This window comes from Poromitra crassiceps (genome assembly GCF_964638095.1).
Source record: "Poromitra crassiceps genome assembly, chromosome: 1".
In the NCBI taxonomy this organism is placed as follows: Eukaryota; Metazoa; Chordata; class Actinopteri; order Beryciformes; family Melamphaidae; genus Poromitra; species Poromitra crassiceps.
Window position 1 is genome coordinate 75,354,818 of NC_139623.1, and position 20,935 is coordinate 75,375,752.

At 44.0% G+C, this 20,935-nt stretch overlaps 1 protein-coding gene across 1 annotated transcript in view; it reads right to left on the bottom strand.

The window, feature by feature from the left end:
* The window catches only part of gbe1a (glucan (1,4-alpha-), branching enzyme 1a), a 308,612-nt gene that overhangs the window by 94,086 nt on the left and 193,591 nt on the right, over positions 1–20,935 (bottom strand). Inside the window, exons 9-10 of the mRNA XM_083635195.1 lie at positions 11,969–12,096; positions 8,970–9,068 (exon numbers count right to left, since the gene is read on the bottom strand). Coding sequence (XP_083491321.1) covers positions 8,970–9,068; positions 11,969–12,096 — 227 coding nt within the window. The remainder of the gene's footprint in view (positions 1–8,969; positions 9,069–11,968; positions 12,097–20,935) is intronic.

The window sequence follows — 20,935 nt, forward strand, 5'->3', positions numbered from 1 at the left end:
ATATAACCGATCAATTAGATTTTTATTAGCTTGGATTGCTGACATGAATATGTTATGTTTGTCACCTGTGTTGACAAGCCTCCGCAGTTTGTGAGGCCAAGTGGGAGATATCAGAGCCTACAGAATTTCCCACATCCTACCCGAAGGGTGACATGAACAGTTTTTCCCAGTCGGCAGCTCGTATTTATGGTATATCCGATATTGTATGACCCATAAGAGTGAAGCTATCAGTAGAAGTCCCTTCCATTCAATTCTTACTGGGATTTTAGTGTCTAGACATGATGTACTCTGCTCCAGATTACCTTTGTCAATTATGGATGGCATTATGGACTCTAGCTCGATTCTCCTGGGGTTTTAAAAGAAAAATAGATCAACCTCCTTGAATTGCTATTATGTAAAAATGAAGAGGGCACACATTTTCTTTTGTCCAATTTCTTCCAATCCATTCAAATTTTAGAGAAAGAGAAATTGTGCTGCAACTAAGTGCACCCTTGTGCCCAGAGACAGTCAAGCAGTCCCTGAGCAGTCCCTGAGCAGTCCCTGCCTTTGGAGTCACATGTCTGAAATGGCTTTTTCTCTCCTGCTGTCCCTTACAGTAGGTTAGAGCTCCACTACCAGTGTCGCTTCACATTGCCATCAGCGTTGCACCAACGAGACATTCTCCCTGCTCCGCAGAGCACGTTGACTTTTGAGTGGGTAAACCAGAAAACAATAAATTAAACTTTATTTCTATGAAGGAGAATGCATGCCTCAGCCATCGAGAATTGAAACGCAGTATTATTATTATTTTTAGGATTAGACCTTTGGGGCTCAGCCCCCAATCAGAATATCCCGGACAACGAAAAGGGGCTGGTCTCCATCAGAGACCTATACATAGATGGTCATTTCGCATCCTTTGAACTTCTGAAGGGGAAATTTGAGTTGCCCAACACGCAAGCCCCTAACCCTAACCCCCCCCCAAAAGGGTCTAAAACCGCCTATGGCTTGGACGTAGCCATCAGATGCAAAATAACACAAACACAACGGGAGCAGTGGAGCATTAACCTGATGCTGCCAGATGGACGGTTTAGCTCCACATTACGTTTCACTAAACCAGTCGATCTGGGAATGCAGTAACCCGACCCGCTGACGGAGGCGGGCACTTTTTCCAAGCTACCTGGCAGGTGATTGGATGACCCATCTGTCTATCACCGCTGGTGCGTGTTAACTTCAACCAATCAGATCGCCATGCCTCTGACGTCACGTTTGCGACCGGAGGAAGGTGCCTGATCTCCGTGGTATTCATTGATTGAGTCCTCACCGTCCTCATAGTCGTAAAGTCGCCTTCGAAGCATGACGTTAGATTATAACAAACTAGTTGTGTGGCTTAGCCTTCCCAAATGTTGAGGGTCGTTTTTTAGAATTGAATACATAGAATTGGACTACAAAGACTATGTACCCACTACTTGCCCAGACGAGCCTAAGCCCGCCTAAGGCTGCCGCTGATTCGTCGAGCCGGCCATGGTTCGGCCAATCATCTTAACTGCCTGTGCATGACAAGATGGATTACGTCGAGAGAATCTCTTTTGTAGCCTGACTCCACCAGACGGGGGCGGCATTGTTCCACAAATTCACAATCCACCTCAGTCTGGCCCTGGCCCCAGATAGGCGTTCAAACCGGCCGCCACACAGGCGCACCAATCAGCGTGAGCTAAGGGCGGGCTTTGCGAGACCGGGTGTGACGCCACCGAGAGGCGCCTCTGCGTTTGTAGTTCTTTCACTATTCAACATGGCGGCGGCTACCGAGGCTAGCTCCAGTGAGCTAGTCAAACATTCTATTCAAAACAATAAGCTAACATAAACGTTAAACACTTGATCTTACAGTGAGTACGAAACCGTAACTGTATTGCTGTAACGTTATCAACTATGAACGTTAGTAAACAAGACATTGTTGTAGAATTTGGGGAGATAGCCTGCAGACCGTTGCTAGGCTGGGAGAACATAGCAGCCATCAGCTAGCTGTAAGGCTAGTGAATGGCTAGCAGTTAGCCATTCACGCAAGTCACACAAACACAAAGCCCTTCTCACCACAGCCCAGTAAACATGCAATCTGTTAAACCATCATTTTTGTTCCAAATAGAAATAAATCATAACGTTAATCAAAATGCCACTGAAATATTAGCTAATCAACACAGAACTGCAAAGATCAGTGTGATGTATTGTCCCTACTGCTAGCTGAAGTGTATTCTGCTATGATTGGAATGTTGGCTGCGGTTTAATAAACCACGTTAACTCACGTTGGTGTCCGAGTGACATATTATGTTATACAGGCGAGATTAAAGATCTCAGGATAACAGGATGTTACTCGAGAAATTGGTTTATCGATAGAACATAGCTTAAGATTTTGCACTTGTACTTTCTTTAGATAGGGGGTAAACAAACTAACGGCATGGGAGCCAATACTAGATTATATCTAAATGCTGCATGGTGTAACCTAAAGGGTGTTTTTCCTCTTCTCCGTTGACGTCCTCTGGGCTCCAGGCAGCTCCCTTTCGCAGATTCATCTCTGACATCAACATCTTTATGAATTTACATCATCTCTTATCATTTTACCCAATCGTGCCTCAAGACCAGCAGATTATGTAACAACAACACCACACGGCCGTCTTTTCTCCGTTTAGTTTATTATCACAAAAGTCAGCAAATAACATTCTCCAGTCATGCGTAAACATCTACCATTCCACTGACAGATATGCTAAAATTCACCAGTCCTTAATGCTAAATAGTAGCGTTAAATCATTATATTGTATCAAAGCATTTGGTTGTTGATTGTTTTGGTTGTTATTGAGCGAGCTACTGTAACTTGTCCCAATTTCCCCCCGGGGATCATTAAAGTCTTTCTGATTCTGATTCTGATTGCCATGATCATAAAGGCTAGAGAGCGTTGCGTCTCCATGACGTTAGCCGTCCAGGCCAGTCCAGGGTGCGTGCCACTCGGTGTCATATCGTGTCATCAGTTCCCTGAAGAACGACGATATGTGTTAGTAATGAATCGCTGTTAACGTTAACATCAAATCATCAATCATCAGACGTAGCACCCCAACCTCCAAATGTTGCTAACGTGAGCGTAACATCAGTTAATCCAAACAGTTACATTTAACGTGCAAAATGGCCTACCTGCACTTCATCCTCAGTCAGACATCTGCAGTAATTCTTCTTTCTTTTGGCAAATTGAATAGTCAATGGTTGCACCCAATATTCACCTTACAAAAACAGCAAAAAATCTGCGACCTCCATGCTAACTATTTAGCAATTGTAGTCCTAGCCGTTCGTGTTTACCAGGTGAGGCTACGTCATGAAGGCAAGTCGATCTGATTGGTTGGCGTTGGCACGCCCAGACGGTGACAGACAGACGGTCCATCCAATCACCTGCCAAGTAGCTTGAAAAAAGTGACCGCCCTCTTCAGCAGGGTAGCTTGACCAAATCCAGATGGATGTCGTTTGTGAAACAGAATATGAAGCAAACTCATCAATCTGGCAGCGTCAGGTTATCTCTTTTGATCTCGCAAGGTTATCCATCTTGCAAGCAAGGTTAGTGGAGCATCTGCTGGTGAAGGAATCATTCCTTTGATGGCTGAAGGCTGTAATGGAGCAGAGCCGTAAGTCTCTCTCACACTGCTTTTGCACTGCCTCAATAAATACTACGAATAGATCAATAATAAATAATCCACATTTGAAAAGGTGAGTGGAGAGCCCCCTCCTTTAAACAAAAAATAAAATAAAGTGACCCCACGTGTTTTCATGTGTAGTGATGGATGGAGGAACATCTAGAATCTAGATATCCCACGAAAGAGCCAATGCCAGAATAGATCTGGGATTCCAGCTACTATGTCCAATGTGTCCGATGCAACTGACTTCAACACATGGATGACAGAGCCCTCTGAAGCTCTCCCAAACCCAACCACAGTTCTCTAATTTTTACCATCCCCTTTTCAATTCAACTCAGACCTTATTCAGGACACAACTCAGAGGGGTCTATACCATAGCGTACCTTTATTTTTGTATACTGTATCGGGGTAATTCCATGCTGCATCTGTTCATATGTTTTGTACTTGTATCTTGTACAGTATGCACTTGTCTATCTATCTCACTGTTGTGAGTACTAAAGCACTAGTTTTATCTCACCTTGATTACTGCTCAGCAGTCTGGTCGGGTGCAGCCAGAAAAGATCTGTCTAAGCTCCAAATAGCTCAGAGTAAAGCTACAAGGGCTTGCACTGCCCTGTCTGTTAGGTGTGAGGCAGAGTACAGAGACAATGCATGCCAGTCTCCCATGGCTCGGAGGAGAGGAGAGGCTGGCAAGCATTCTAATCGCTTTCTCTAGGAATACTAAGGTAAAGGTAAAAGGTAAAGTCCCAACGATTGTCACACACCTGAGTGTGCGAAATTTGTTCTCCGCATTTGACCCATCCCCTGGGGGAGCGGTGAGCGGCAGCGTGCGCCGCGCTCGGGAATCATATGGTGATCTAACCCCCCAATTCCAACCCTTTGATGCTGAGTGCCAAGCAGGAAGGCAAATGGGTCCCATTTTTATAGTCTTTGGTATGACTCGGCCGGGGATCGAACTCACAACCGCCCAGGCTCAGGGCGGACACTCAAACCACAAGGCCACTGAGCTGTATAACATACTGTATATGTTACTGTAGGAAACAACCAATTTGACTGTACTCACAAATAAATTATGTGAGAGAGCAACATACTGAGGCCGGCTACTAGGACTTATCTAGTTAAATCAAAACACAGAACATAATGCAGTGTGCAGTTCTGTAATGTATTCATCATAGTATTCCCATGATGTCACATGCATTTTCCTACCAATATGGCGCTACAATACACACAGCTCATTGGCTGTTTGTGTCACTTGATTGTAATCACCTGTTAATTGATTACAATCACCTGTTATTTTCCTACCAAGATGGCCATGTGGTGATGTAACAGAATACTATCAATAGGGCCATGTAGAAGAATTAAGTTAACATTGAGGTACCTAGCAAGGCACACATTAACAAATAGAGCTCAACAGTCACGTGGCAGTAGGTTCACAGGCTGGCTTGGTTGGTTCCAGCCTTAAAACTCGTTATATATGGATTTTCTAAATGTCTATGGAGAAAATGAATGGGGAACTCTCTTCCGGGGCTGGAAACATCACTGTCACGGTGAGTGGTGTAGACGACCCAATTGCAGGACAACAGCAGGAGGCGGATGATGATTAAACCCAAAACTGGGTATATTTAATGAAATAACAGGTAACATAATGACAGGTAACATGGACAGAACACACGTGAACTTGCTGACGACCAGACAAAGACTGAGGCCATGTCCACACGGAGACGAGTTTAGGTGTATCCGCTAAAGTTTTTTCTCGTATGGACGGTTTCGTCCAGACGGAACCAGCGTTCTGGGAGTATACGTTCTGGGAGAATACGCTAATTTTTTGAAACCGGGTCCCAGAGTGAACAAATCTGAAGACGCCACCCTTGCATTTCCGTGTTTACAACCCATACAAAGTCACAATCGTGACAATCACGGAAAGTCACATGACTGTTGAGCTCTATACCTTTTCATAACAACTGTGGGGGGGTCCATATCTTATATAACTCGCCCCTTTCGGAGTAAAATAGATGATAGAAAAGGGGGTGATTGACAGATCGCCTGTCCAGTGATCGCGCAGCTTGCCGATCACGGACCAATAGCAGGCGGAGCTGCGGCTCTGGGAAACTCCCATCTCACGTGAGGTGTGGAAGGACTCAACCCATTCCCTCCCAGTCTGCTGATGAAAAATCAAGATGGCGACGGCCAACGAATCAACTCCAAACGGGAGACCAAAATGAATGGGATAGCTTTGACCATATTTTTTAGGTCAGTGGTTGCTACATGACACACGTGGCTCTGGGCCAAAGTTACCCTTGTTTTTTACATAGTCAATGGGTCCTATTGTTCAGCCTCACACTGCTATTGGATAGTAAATGTGTTTATGGGTCCCACAATCTGGCTATGAACTACACAACCTCCAAATTAATTTGGGCCTCACAGTGAGTGCTAAGTTGTCACATAACCTGCTTTTCTGCCAAGTTCCGTGCAAATCAATTCATAACTTTTTGAGATACCCTGCTCACAAACACACAAACAGGTGCAAAAACATAACCTCCATTACCTCCCACCAAATCTGTTGGCCAGGTATTTGGCCCTGCAGGTAATAACCCTAACCCTAATTTAAATGACCTGATCGACCACGATGGAATGCAATGCGATGTGTTGTGACTTTTAGTTTTTGGCTTCTTTATATTTCTTGAATATGTTTTTTTTTTTTTTTTTATTGAGAGACTTGTTACACGTATTATGTCTTGTTATACATGTATGTTCTACAGGAAGAGTAGCTGCTACATTAGTGGCAGCTAATGGGGATCTGAATAAATGTAGTGTTATTTCATGCACCCTGTTTTTCATTTTTAATATTTTTGGTCCCAGGTAAAACAACAATGAAAAATCACAGCGCTAGACCTGTGAAACACAGCGAGGAGAACTGTGTGCCAAAAGAAAGATAGATCTGGATCTCATGAGAAGAGATAAGTGGAGAAAACCATGACAAATAGGATGTGGAGGAAAAAATGAAAAATCTGATTGGAAAGGACTTTGAAGCGAATGGAATTTAATATATCAATGTCGAAAAATATCCATGGTAAAACAATTTATTTCAATATGTACTTGAGTAAGCACTTGCCACAGTCCAGCAGCACAGCTATTTAGAGCAGGACAAATATTTAAAAAATCTACTCAGGTAGCTGGAACAGATTCATGGTAGTGTGTGTCCCTCCCACCTCTGTAAATGATGCATTTCAGTTGTTTATGAGTATTCAGCTGGGTGATTTAACAGGAGCCTTTGTTACAGGCCAATAGAAGGTAGTCTCTCTCTCTCTCAAACGCATGCACGCACAGGCGCGCACACGCACACACACGCGCGCGCACGCACACACACACACACACACACACACACACACACACACACACACACACACACACACACACACACACACACACACACACACACACACACACACACACACACACACAATCTCCCCCTCACAAACACATGCTTATATTCACAGTCACACATGCTTTACACTTTACTAGCTGGTTGTCCTTGGTGTGTGTCGTAAAGACAGGCCGAGAAGGCTGAGGATAATTTCAGGCCGTAAAAGAGCAGCCTGTGAAATCGCATCGCATCCTCCTGACAGATGGCCACAACTGCTACATCCTCCTGACTGAGCTGGTCACAGGAAAAAAGGACACTATTAACATCACGAGCGCACAATCTGCAGCTCCACCTCTCTGAATGAGCGCATGAAATTCTTGTTAAAGGCAAGGTTGCGTATTGAAAGCTATACTGAACAGCTGCTCTTGTGCTGCAAACGACAAAAAGAAGAAGAAAAAAAAGTAAATCAATAACTCAAATAACATCTTAGACCCAGTAGGGGGCAGAATTAGCCCAGATAAAGAGGTGGGGAAAAGGAGAGTGGTTGTCTGAAAGAGGAGACCATAATATGCCTACATAACAGAGTGGCCACCTGCATAGCTGAGAGTGAAACAGTGATGTGTATATGATGCCACCACACTCAGCTCTCATGACCAGAAGCCATTATATACAGTAGAGACACTGCGTAACGCGTCATCATTCAGAAACCACGCCCAAGACGGGGGGAAAACAGAAACCCCCCCCTCCAATCCTGGCGTTCTCCTATGTCACGTGCATGGTTGCGTGTTGCACAAAAAGATCGTATATACGGAAGATGAACACTCCAACTTACTTCCTTGACAGCTGGATCCACATTTTTCTTCTCACCAATTCTCAATGGCTTCCTTGTTTTGCTCAGGAGTACAAAAAAACTTTAACTGGCGATTTTTTTACATTTGTTGTCTGCGCAGCCCCACCACACAACAGCCTTTAGCTATGTTTAATTCAAGGAAAAGGACGCTGGTGTGTGGAAATGAACGGAGCTTTTCCCCCCTGATGGGCGTGGCCTATTTCATGCAGTGTCTCTATAAACAATATGTGCTGCTGGTACAGCTTTTATCTCCATGGATCCTCATACGTTTCATTCAGGCATTTAAAAAGCAACTACAACATAAATTTCCCCTCATGAAGCAGAGGGGGGTGGGGCTTATGTCGTCTGTTTTCCAGCCTAATTGTTCCTCTGGAGGGTTTGGCCAGCAAAAGGGAGGGATGGAGAGGAAGAGTGATCGCACAAACGACACACAACAGAGCCACTCCACTTAATGATCTTCAGTGAATTAGCTACGCCGTAGCTATTCTGTAGCCGCTACCTGCCTGTGAATATGCATCAGAGCAAATCATGGTTGAGGAGAGCATGAAAGCTCCTCTCAAGTGCCGCTTGCCTCTCAACAGGCTAAACGGACATGCTGGACACACTTATGATTCATGTTATCATTTCATGATGGTGGAGAAAGAGATGTTTTACATGCATGTGGTTCCTTAATCATTCTATTGCTCAAGGTTCTGATAGATCCACTAAACATCTGGGGCCGGTTGCACAAAGCAACTTAAGTTAAGATTTTCCTTAGAGTCCGAGTTAAGGTGTCCATAAAATAAAATTGGTTGCACAATTACACCTTAAAATCTTGTGCTGATGTTTTCCTTGAAATGTTTAACTTTAAGGAGAAGATTTAAGGGTGTTTTGTTTGTGCAACCGATTTTATTTTATGGACACCTTAAATCGGACTCTAAGGAAAATCTTAACTTAAGGTGCTTTGTGCAACCGGGACCCCTGGTGTTGATTGTTCTTTCACGCAGCCAGACACACGCACGCACGCACGCACGCACGTGCACACACGCATACACACACACACACACACACACACACACACACACACACACACACAGACGCACGCACACACACACACACACACACCTACCTGGATCCACTTGTCAGGCACAGCCATGGCCAGGCGGTAGTCAAAACCCATTCCTCCCTCCCTGAGGGCCTTACACAGCCCAGGCATGCCAGAAACATCCTAGAAATGGAAGACATAGAGAAAAGAGACAAAGAAAATCACTTAAACATATCAACATATTTTCATTTTGTTCTACTTCTGATCAGAGCAAATCGAGAGAGGGGGAGGGAGAGAGAGACTGTCTGAAAACACCAAGATATTACCAAGCTATTCATTAATCTATATGAAATGTTAAGAAGGGAGACATATCGGAAATTAGGAAAAATGTGAGAGGAGAGTAGAAGAGAAGTGAAATGGCCGTGGAACTCGCCGTAAAAAGGAAGAAATATCTGTAATGGATGAGATTAGCTCTTGCTGCTGAAGGTTGGAGGGGAAAAAACATGGCCTTGTTCTTTTGGAGGTGAGAGTGTGAAGTTAGGTTGAATGTGAGAACTTTTGGGCATCAAGTGGAAAAGCAGGAGGACTTTGCGGACGTTCCTTCTCTGCTTCAAGACCTCTGGGTCTCAATTATCCATTATTACCTGTATTTGATTAGCACTGCTCTGATCCCGCCTCCCTCTCCTCCTCTCAGCTCAGTTCACTCTCTGAGAGCTTAGAGTGAGGTAGCAGGAGAGAAAGTGGACAGACAGCAGAAACAGACAGTAGAACAGTAAAAAGGTAAAATGTCAAACTGAATGTGGAAAGGGGCACGGTGGCTCAGTGGTAGAGCTGTCGCCTCACAGTCAGAAGGTCCTGAGTTCGATTCTCGCCTGGGACACTGTGGGCGCTGCGGTTGTGTTCCCCCCCATATCTTCAGTGCCTACTGCCCAGGTGGGGTATCTCGTCGTAAGGGCCTTTCTGTCTCTGTGGAGTTTGCATGTTCTCCCCGTGCTCCCCCAGGGGGTTCCTCCGTATATAACCCCCCCACTAAAAACATGCAGAAGATCAGATCGTCATCGTCATCTGACCAGTGACGACAACACCCGAAGTTGGTCCCCGGGCGCTGTACAAGAAAGGGACCACTGCTCCTGGCCTGCCCCCTGGAGGAAAGGACAAGCCTGGATGGGGCAAATGCAGAGGACATATTTCACCGGCCACCATCAGCATGAGTGTGTGTAGTGGCCGCATGCATGTGTTGTAGTGTGTTGTGTGACAATAAAGACGGGCTGCCGTCTGAAAATAGTTTTTAATAGTTTTTTTTATGTATCTGTATCATTCCATACCATAGGAATGCCATAGAACAACTGGGCTTTTTGCGGAGGTAATTCATGATAAGCCTGGTGTTTTCAGACAGTCTGGAACACTCTCTCTCAGAGAGATGATGATCAACAATTAAGCATCAGTGGTCGTTACATACATCTGCATGCCTTCCCTGCAAAGCAACACAAGACTTTAGGATGCACCTGTTTGAAACTAACCAATATGCCTGAAAAAGGTCTGTAGTGTGGCAAAATGATGCTTTTTACCAAGCGAGATATAAAGTGATGCAGCAGTCATGCTCATAGTGTCTTTATAGCCATGTCCTGCAATGGCACATGTGCAGTGTTGGTGGTGTTTTTACGGCGTGGCCACAAACTGTGGCTGAGTCGTCTAGAAAAGGGTTTGTCTGTCTGTCTGCCTGCCTGCCTGTCTGTCTGTCTGTCTGTCTGCCTGCTTGTCTGTCTGTCTGTCTGTCTGTCTGTCTGTCTGTCTGTCTGTCTGTCTGTCTGCCTGCCTGTCTGTCTGTCTGTCTGTCTGCCTGCTTGTCTGTCTGTCTGTCTGTCTGTCTGTCTGTCTGTCTGTCTGCCTGCTTGTCTGTCTGTCTGTCTGCTTGTCTGTCTGTCTGTCTGTCTGCCTGTCTGTCTGTCTGTCTGTCTGCCTGCTTGTCTGTCTGTCTGTCTGTCTGCCTGCTTGTCTGTCTGTCTGCTTGTCTGTCTGTCTGTCTGTCTGTCTGTATGCCTGCTTGTCTGTCTGTCTGTCTGTCTGTCTGCCTGCTTGTCTGTCTGTCTGTCTGTCTGTCTGTCTGCCTGCCTGCTTATCTGTCCGCCTGTCTGTCTGCCTGCTTGTCTGTCTGTCTGTCTGTCTGTCTCTGTCTGTCTGTCTGTCTGTCTGTCTGCCTGTCTCTGTCTGTCTGTGTCAGTCTGCCTCTCTCTGTCTGTCTGTATGCATGCCTGTCTGCCCCCACAAAAGTAGACCAATTACAGCTCATGTGGTTATATGTCATGAAACAGAAACTTGACACTACTGGGCATCAAACAGCACGTGAAGCAAAGGAAAAGAGCGACACACAATTCTCAGCCACCAGAAATCTTAATATCTGTGCAAATATCCAAGCTAAGATTACATAAAAATATGTAGTAATAATAATAATTTAAACAAAAAATACGGCTCTCTGGCCACAGCTGCCTGTGCGAGGGGCACGCTGCCACCAGTGAGATCCGGCCACTGCAGTTCTACTGACATCGTGAATAGCGACCCACCCCGACACGCACAAACAACGAGCCAACCACAGATTCCCCGCATCCACATTGTATCTAATACCTAGACTGTCTTTTTTATATCTCTTTGGGCCCAAGCGACCAACAGAGTGAATTACACTAGCTGCTGGTCGCTGCTACAAATGACAAAAGGTCAGGCATGTGGATGAGGAAGAGGTCTGAAGCCATGAGACGTGGGGAAGGATGAAGGATTGGCGATGGGATGAAGACTGATCTAAGAAACATTCAACTTTAACTGAATTATAGAGTCTAGTTTACTATTTGGGTTGTCCTACCCTTAAGTAGGGGGCTATTATAAAAAATATATATACTTAGTTATTACTGATTGTATCTGCTATTAGTGGTTACTGCAATAACAGCAGAGTGGTGAAAACTGTGAAAGGTGTGTGTGTGTGTATGTGTGTGTGTGTGTGTGTGTGTGTGTGTGTGTGTGTGTCTGTCTGTCTGTCAGTTTGTGCGTGCGTGCGTGCGTGCGTGTCTGTCTGTGTGTGTGCGTGCGGTCACCTCAGCGATGGTGATGCAATCAGGGTAGAGGGTGTGAAGCATGTGGTTGGATATCATTAAATAGACACAGGCGTCGTCATTGATGTGCATCCCAAAGTAGTCAGTGTACTTTCCAGAAAACGTCACACCTGGATAGAAGAAAGAGAACAGATAGATACAGAGTGATGATGAGTAAGTAGAGAGACAGATCACAAAAGACCCTATCTTGGTACAGGCGACATCCCCTTTTTGCGCTTGCGCACCTGTTTGAGTGCCTTAACAATAGCATCCACCACGCGCAAGTGGCCAGGTGTTATGCAGAGTTTTGCACCCCCGCCCGGCCGTCTACAACTCTCCCCAGGTAAAAGTGGGGAGAAAATGGTAGAAAGATCTGGATTTCTTTTTATAAAACAACAACAAAACAGAGAAATGGATGGGGGAGGAATGAATTTGGCTGGGACAGATATCCCTTGGATATCCCCAAGGATCAGTTGATTAGATTCTGGCGATGATCTGGATCTGGAATTCATAGTATTGTTTTTTATCCGTACATTCATGTGCTGGTGGGACTGTCCACCATCTGGGACTAACGTGGGCTGCTAAAGAGCACTGCTAGCTTCTGGGATAAGCAAACCCAAAAGACAAACGATAAACAAACATAAAGTGTTACATAGGCTGCAGCTTTACAACATAAAGCGTTACAGAGGCTGCAGCTTTACAACATAAAGCGTTACAGAGGCTGCAGCTTTACAACATAAAGCGTTACAGAGGCTGCGGCTTTACAACATAAAGTGTTACAGAGGCTGGAGCTTTACAACATAAAGCATTACAGAGGCTGGAGCTTTACAACATAAAGCATTACAGAGGCTGAAGCTTTACAACATAAAGCATTACAGAGGCTGAAGCTTTACAACATAAAGTGTTACAGAGGCTGCAGCTTTACAACATAAAGTGTTACAGAGGCTGCAGCTTTACAACATAAAGCATTACAGAGGCTGCAGCTTTACAACATAAAGCATTACAGAGGCTGCAGCTTTTCAACATAAAGCGTTACAGAGGCTGCAGCTTTACAACATAAAGCATTACAGAGGCTGCAGCTTTACAACATAAAGCATTACAGAGGCTGCAGCTTTACAACATAAAGCATTACAGAGGCTGCAGCTTTACAACATAAAGCATTACAGAGGCTGCAGCTTTACAACATAAAGCATTACAGAGGCTGCAGCTTTACAACATAAAGCGTTACAGAGGCTGCAGCTTTACAACATAAAGCATTACAGAGGCTGAAGCTTTACAACATAAAGTGTTACAGAGGCTGCAGCTTTACAACATAAAGCATTACAGAGGCTGAAGCTTTACAGCATAAAGCATTACAGAGGCTGCAGCTTTACAACATAAAGCATTACAGAGGCTGCAGCTTTACAACATAAAGCATTACAGAGGCTGCAGCTTTACAACATAAAGTGTTACAGAGGCTGCAGCTTTACAACATAAAGCATTACAGAGGCTGCAGCTTTACAACATAAAGCATTACAGAGGCTGCAGCTTTACAACATAAAGCATTACAGAGGCTGAAGCTTTACAACATAAAGTGTTACAGAGGCTGCAGCTTTACAACATAAAGCATTACAGAGGCTGCAGCTTTACAACATAAAGCATTACAGAGGCTGCAGCTTTACAACATAAAGCATTACAGAGGCTGCAGCTTTTCAACATAAAGCATTACAGAGGCTGCAGCTTTACAACATAAAGCATTACAGAGGCTGCAGCTTTTCAACATAAAGCATTACAGAGGCTGCAGCTTTACAACATAAAGTGTTACAGAGGCTGCAGCTTTACAACATAAAGCATTACAGAGGCTGAAGCTTCACAACATAAAGTGTTACAGAGGCTGCAGCTTTACAACATAAAGCATTACAGAGGCTGAAGCTTTACAGCATAAAGCATTACAGAGGCTGCAGCTTTACAACATAAAGCATTACAGAGGCTGCAGCTTTACAACATAAAGCGTTACAGAGGCTGCAGCTTTACAACATAAAGCATTACAGAGGCTGAAGCTTTACAACATAAAGCGTTACAGAGGCTGCAGCTTTACAACATAAAGCATTACAGAGGCTGAAGCTTTACAGCATAAAGCATTACAGAGGCTGCAGCTTTACAACATAAAGCATTACAGAGGCTGCAGCTTTACAACATAAAGCATTACAGAGGCTGCAGCTTTACAACATAAAGTGTTACAGAGGCTGCAGCTTTACAACATAAAGCATTACAGAGGCTGCAGCTTTACAACATAAAGCATTACAGAGGCTGCAGCTTTACAACATAAAGCATTACAGAGGCTGAAGCTTTACAACATAAAGTGTTACAGAGGCTGCAGCTTTACAACATAAAGCATTACAGAGGCTGCAGCTTTACAACATAAAGCATTACAGAGGCTGCAGCTTTACAACATAAAGCATTACAGAGGCTGCAGCTTTTCAACATAAAGCATTACAGAGGCTGCAGCTTTACAACATAAAGCATTACAGAGGCTGCAGCTTTTCAACATAAAGCATTACAGAGGCTGCAGCTTTACAACATAAAGTGTTACAGAGGCTGCAGCTTTACAACATAAAGCATTACAGAGGCTGAAGCTTCACAACATAAAGTGTTACAGAGGCTGCAGCTTTACAACATAAAGCATTACAGAGGCTGAAGCTTTACAGCATAAAGCATTACAGAGGCTGCAGCTTTACAACATAAAGCATTACAGAGGCTGCAGCTTTACAACATAAAGCATTACAGAGGCTGAAGTTTTACAGCATAAAGCATTACAGAGGCTGCAGCTTTACAACATAAAGCATTACAGAGGCTGCAGCTTTACAACATAAAGCATTACAGAGGCTGCAGCTTTACAACATAAAGCATTACAGAGGCTGCAGCTTTACAACATAAAGCATTACAGAGGCTGCAGCTTTACAACATAAAGCGTTACAGAGGCTGAAGCTTTACAGCATAAAGCATTACAGAGGCTGCAGCTTTACAACATAAAGCATTACAGAGGCTGCAGCTTTACAACATAAAGCGTTACAGAGGCTGAAGCTTTACAACATAAAGCGTTACAGAGGCTGCAGCTTTACAACATAAAGCGTTACAAAAGCTGCAGCTTTACAACATATAGCGTTAGAGGCTGCAGCTTTACAACATAAAGCGTTACAGAGGCTGCAGCTTTACAACATAAAGCGTTACAAAAGCTGCAGCTTTACAACATAAAGCATTACAGAGGCTGCAGCTTTACAACATAAAGCATTACAGAGGCTGCAGCTTTACAACATAAAGCATTACAGAGGCTGCAGCTTTACAACATAAAGCATTACAGAGGCTGCAGCTTTACAACATAAAGCGTTACAGAGGCTGCAGCTTTACAACATAAAGCATTACAGAGGCTGCAGCTTTACAACATAAAGCATTACAGAGGCTGCAGCTTTACAACATAAAGCATTACAGAGGCTGCAGCTTTACAACATAAAGCATTACAGAGGCTGCAGCTTTACAACATAAAGCGTTACAGAGGCTGAAGCTTTACAGCATAAAGCATTACAGAGGCTGCAGCTTTACAACATAAAGCATTACAGAGGCTGCAGCTTTACAACATAAAGCGTTACAGAGGCTGAAGCTTTACAACATAAAGCGTTACAGAGGCTGCAGCTTTACAACATAAAGCGTTACAAAAGCTGCAGCTTTACAACATAAAGCGTTAGAGGCTGCAGCTTTACAACATAAAGCGTTACAGAGGCTGCAGCTTTACAACATAAAGCGTTACAAAAGCTGCAGCTTTACAACATAAAGCATTACAGAGGCTGCAGCTTTACAACATAAAGCATTACAGATGCTGCAGCTTTACAACATAAAGCGTTACAGAAGCTGCAGCTTTACAACATAAAGCATTACAAAAGCTGCAGCTTTACAACATAAAGCGTTACAGAGGCTGCAGCTTTACAACATAAAGCGTTACAGAGGGTGCAGCTTTACAACATCAATCGTTACAGAGGCTGCAGCTTTACAACATAAAGCGTTACAGAGGCTGCAGCTTTACAACATAAAGCGTTACAAAAGCTGCAGCTTTACAACACAAAGCGTTACAGAGGCTGCAGCTTTACAACATAAAGCGTTACAAAAGCTGCAGCTTTACAACATAAAGCGTTACAGAGGCTGCAGCTTTACAACATAAAGTGTTAGAGAGGCTGCAGCTTTACAACATAAAGCATTACAGAGGCTGAAGCTTTACAACATAAAGTGTTACAGAGGCTGCAGCTTTACAACATAAAGCATTACAGAGGCTGAAGCTTTACAGCATAAAGCATTACAGAGGCTGCAGCTTTACAACATAAAGCATTACAGAGGCTGCAGCTTTACAACATAAAGCATTACAGAGGCTGAAGTTTTACAGCATAAAGCATTACAGAGGCTGCAGCTTTACAACATAAAGCATTACAGAGGCTGCAGCTTTACAACATAAAGCATTACAGAGGCTGCAGCTTTACAACATAAAGCATTACAGAGGCTGCAGCTTTACAACATAAAGCGTTACAGAGGCTGAAGCTTTACAGCATAAAGCATTACAGAGGCTGCAGCTTTACAACATAAAGCGTTACAGAGGCTGCAGCTTTACAACATAAAGCGTTAGAGGCTGAAGCTTTACAACATAAAGCGTTACAGAGGCTGCAGCTTTACAACATAAAGCGTTACAGAGGCTGCAGCTTTACAACATAAAGCGTTACAAAAGCTGCAGCTTTACAACATAAAGCGTTAGAGGCTGCAGCTTTACAACATAAAGCGTTACAGAGGGTGCAGCTTTACAACATCAATCGTTACAGAGGCTGCAGCTTTACAACATAAAGCGTTATAGAGGCTGCAGCTTTACAACATAACGCATTACAGAGGCTGCAGCTTTACAACATAAAGCATTACAGAGGCTGCAGCTTTACAACATAAAGCGTTACAGAGGCTGCAGCTTTACAACATAAAGCGTTACAAAAGCTGCAGCTTTACAACATAAAGCATTACAGAGGATGCAGCTTTACAACATAAAGCATTACAGATGCTGCAGCTTTACAACATAAAGCGTTACAGAGGCTGCAGCTTTACAACATAAAGCATTACAAAAGCTGCAGCTTTACAACATAAAGCGTTACAGAGGCTGCAGCTTTACAACATAAAGCATTACAGAGGGTGCAGCTTTACAACATCAATCGTTACAGAGGCTGCAGCTTTACAACATAAAGCGTTACAGAGGCTGCAGCTTTACAACATAAAGCGTTACAAAAGCTGCAGCTTTACAACACAAAGCGTTACAGAGGCTGCAGCTTTACAACATAAAGCGTTACAAAAGCTGCATCTTTACAACATAAAGCGTTACAGAGGCTGCAGCTTTACAACATAAAGTGTTAGAGAGGCTGCAGCTTTACAACATAAAGCATTACAGAGGCTGAAGCTTTACAACATAAAGTGTTACAGAGGCTGCAGCTTTACAACATAAAGCATTACAGAGGCTGAAGCTTTACAGCATAAAGCATTACAGAGGCTGCAGCTTTACAACATAAAGCATTACAGAGGCTGCAGCTTTACAACATAAAGCATTACAGAGGCTGAAGCTTTACAGCATAAAGCATTACAGAGGCTGCAGCTTTACACCATAAAGCATTACAGAGGCTGCAGCTTTACAACATAAAGCATTACAGAGGCTGCAGCTTTACAACATAAAGCATTACAGAGGCTGCAGTTTTACAACAAAGCATTACAGAGGCTGCAGCTTTACAACATAAAGCGTTACAGAGGCTGAAGCTTTACAGCATAAAGCATTACAGAGGCTGCAGCTTTACAACATAAAGCATTACAGAGGCTGCAGCTTTACAACATAAAGCGTTACAGAGGCTGAAGCTTTACAACATAAAGCGTTACAGAGGCTGCAGCTTTACAACATAAAGCGTTACAGAGGCTGCAGCTTTACAACATAAAGCGTTACAGAGGCTGCAGCTTTACAACATAAAGTGTTACAGAGGGTGCAGCTTTACAACATCAATCGTTACAGAGGCTGCAGCTTTACAACATAAAGCGTTACAGAGGCTGCAGCTTTACAACATAAAGCATTACAGAGGCTGCAGCTTTACAACATAAAGCATTACAGAGGCTGCAGCTTTACAACATAAAGCGTTACAGAGGCTGCAGCTTTACAACATAAAGTGTTACAAAAGCTGCAGCTTTACAACATAAAGCATTACAGAGGCTGCAGCTTTAAGTAAGTAAGTAAAATTTTATTTATATAGCACCCTTCCCAGCACGAATGCACAGAGTGCTTTACACATTAAAATAGCAACACAGAAATATAAGTGCAGGAATAATACAAGAAAAAGGCAAAAACATAAGAACATACACAGAGCATGAACAGGTAAAAACAATGGCTAGGAATGACTAAAAGGCCTGTCTAAACAGGTGGGTCTTTAATAGTTTTTTAAACGAGAGCTCAGAGCGAGCGGCTCTCAGATCAGGGGGGAGGGCATTCCAGAGCTTCGGGGCTGTCACTTCGAAGGCTCTGTCGCCTTTTGTTTTTAGCCTGGTGCTGGGCACGACCAGGAGCTCTTGGTTGGATGACCTCAGAGACCGGCTGGCTGCATAGGGGTGGATGAGGTCAGAGATATAGGCGGAGGCTTGGCCATGGAGGGATCTGAATGCAAATACAAGGATTTTGAAATGGATCCTGTGCTGTACCGGGAGCCAGTGCAGTGAGGCTAGGATGGGGGTGATATGGCATGACTTTTTTGACCTGGTGAGGAGTCTGGCAGCAGCATTTTGGATCAGCTGGAGTTTAACCACGGATGATTTATTGAGATATGAATAAAGGGAGTTACAGTAGTCTAGTCTAGATGAAATGAATGCATGGATGGATATTTCCAGTTCGGCATGTGAAACAATGGTCCGGAGTTTGGCAATATTTCTAAGGTGGAAGAAGCAGGTGCGGGTCACAGATTTTATGTGCTTGTCTAGGTGCATGGACTGGTCAAATATGACACCCAGGTTCCTCAGGTGAGGGCGCACGTTGTCCTTAAGGGACCCTAAGTGTGAGGCTATTTTTTTGGAGATGTTTTCGGCAGCTACAATCAGCACTTCCGTTTTTGTCGCATTTAATTGTAGGAAGTTGCTGCCCATCCAGTTTTGAATGGCGGACAGACACTCCAATAGGGTGCTCAGTTCCTCAATTTTATCGGGCTTAAACGAAAAATAGAGCTGGATATCGTCAGCAAAGCAGTGATAAGAAACACCCTTAAACTGACTGATGAGGAAGCCTAGGGGGAGCAAGTAAAGAGCGAAGAGGAACGGCGCAAGCACGGATCCCTGGGGAACGCCGCACGAGAGGGGGACGGAGTCAGATTTGAAAGGGCCGACAGCCACGGAGAAACACCTCTCCTTAAGGTAGGAGGCAAACCATTTTAGGGCACTGCCCGAGATGCCGACCCACTCCTTTAGTCTGCCGAGCAGGATTCCGTGGTCCACCGTGTCAAACGCTGCACTGAGATCTAACAGGACCAGGACAGTGCATTTCCCTGAGTCAGAGGCCATCATGATGTCATTGGATACTCTGAGAAGGGCAGTTTCGGTGGAATGGTGTTTTCGGAAACCGGATTGGAATCTGTCTGCGATGTTGTGGTCTGTCAGATAGGTGGTGAGCTGGTTAGCTACCACTCTCTCTAACACCTTTGAGATAAAGGGCAGCTTAGAGATGGGTCTATAATTATTAGTTTGGGAGGGGTCGAGGTTTGGCTTCTTAAGAAGGGGCTGAACAACTGCCTCCTTGAAGTAGGTTGGGACAGAGCCAGAGACTAGGGATCTGTTAATAATAGTGACCAAACTAGGGCCAATAGAGCTAAAAACCTGCTTGAACATTGGGGTAGGCTTTACTTACATTACATTACATTACTTTACAACATAAAGCGTTACAGAGGCTGCAGCTTTACAACATAAAGCGTTACAGAGGCTGCAGCTTTACAACATAAAGCGTTACAAAAGCTGCAGCTTTACAACATAAAGTGTTACAGAGGATGCAGCTTTACAACATAAAGCGTTACAAAAGCTGCAGCTTTACACCATAAAGTGTTACAGAGGCTGCAGCTTTACAACATAAAGTGTTACAGAGGCTGCAGCTTTACAACATAAAGCGTTACAGAGGCTGCAGCTTTACAACATAAAGCATTACAGAGGCTGTAGCTTTACAACATAAAGCATTACAGAGGCTGCAGCTTTACAACATAAAGCATTACAGAGGCTGTAGCTTTACAAGCTGACAATTGTTCAGCGTTGGCGGAGGTTCGCGCTCTACCAATTGCCTTCTGATATCTTACTGATTTTGTTGACTCCATTAGGTTTCATTATTTGCGTCTTATTTTTCACTCTGGCAGAGCACACTTGAACTCCAACTTGAACTTGAACTGACTTTCGTTACGGTTGTTAAAGGGTAACTAAACCCTAAAATCTAGAGCCCGACCGATATGGGATTTTTGAAACCGATACCGATACCGATTTTAGGGAATAAAAAATTACCGATACCGATAATATCGGCCGATATTTTTATTTTATTTTATTTTTGTTTTTATCATCAAATGTTTATCCCCCATTAGTGCTAATCCCCCATTAGTGCTAATTTTTTATTTATTTATCCTGGTTGCTGCTCCACCCTCTGCCGATCTGGGGAGAGCCGAAAACTGGCTCCATGCTTCCACATGGGCAGTTAGCCAGCCGCTTCTTTTCACCTGACAGGGGAAGCTTCACCGGTAGGACATAGCACGTGGGAGGATCACGATATTCCAACGAGTTCCCCTCCCTCCGAACAGGCGCCCTTAACTCATTGAGTGCCAGCCACTTTTGGAGAACGGACGCTCCCAGTGCCAGAGTTTCAGAGCGTTTTCAGTGATTTCTCGAGGCCCACAGAATATTGTGTGATATTACTCTGTAAAC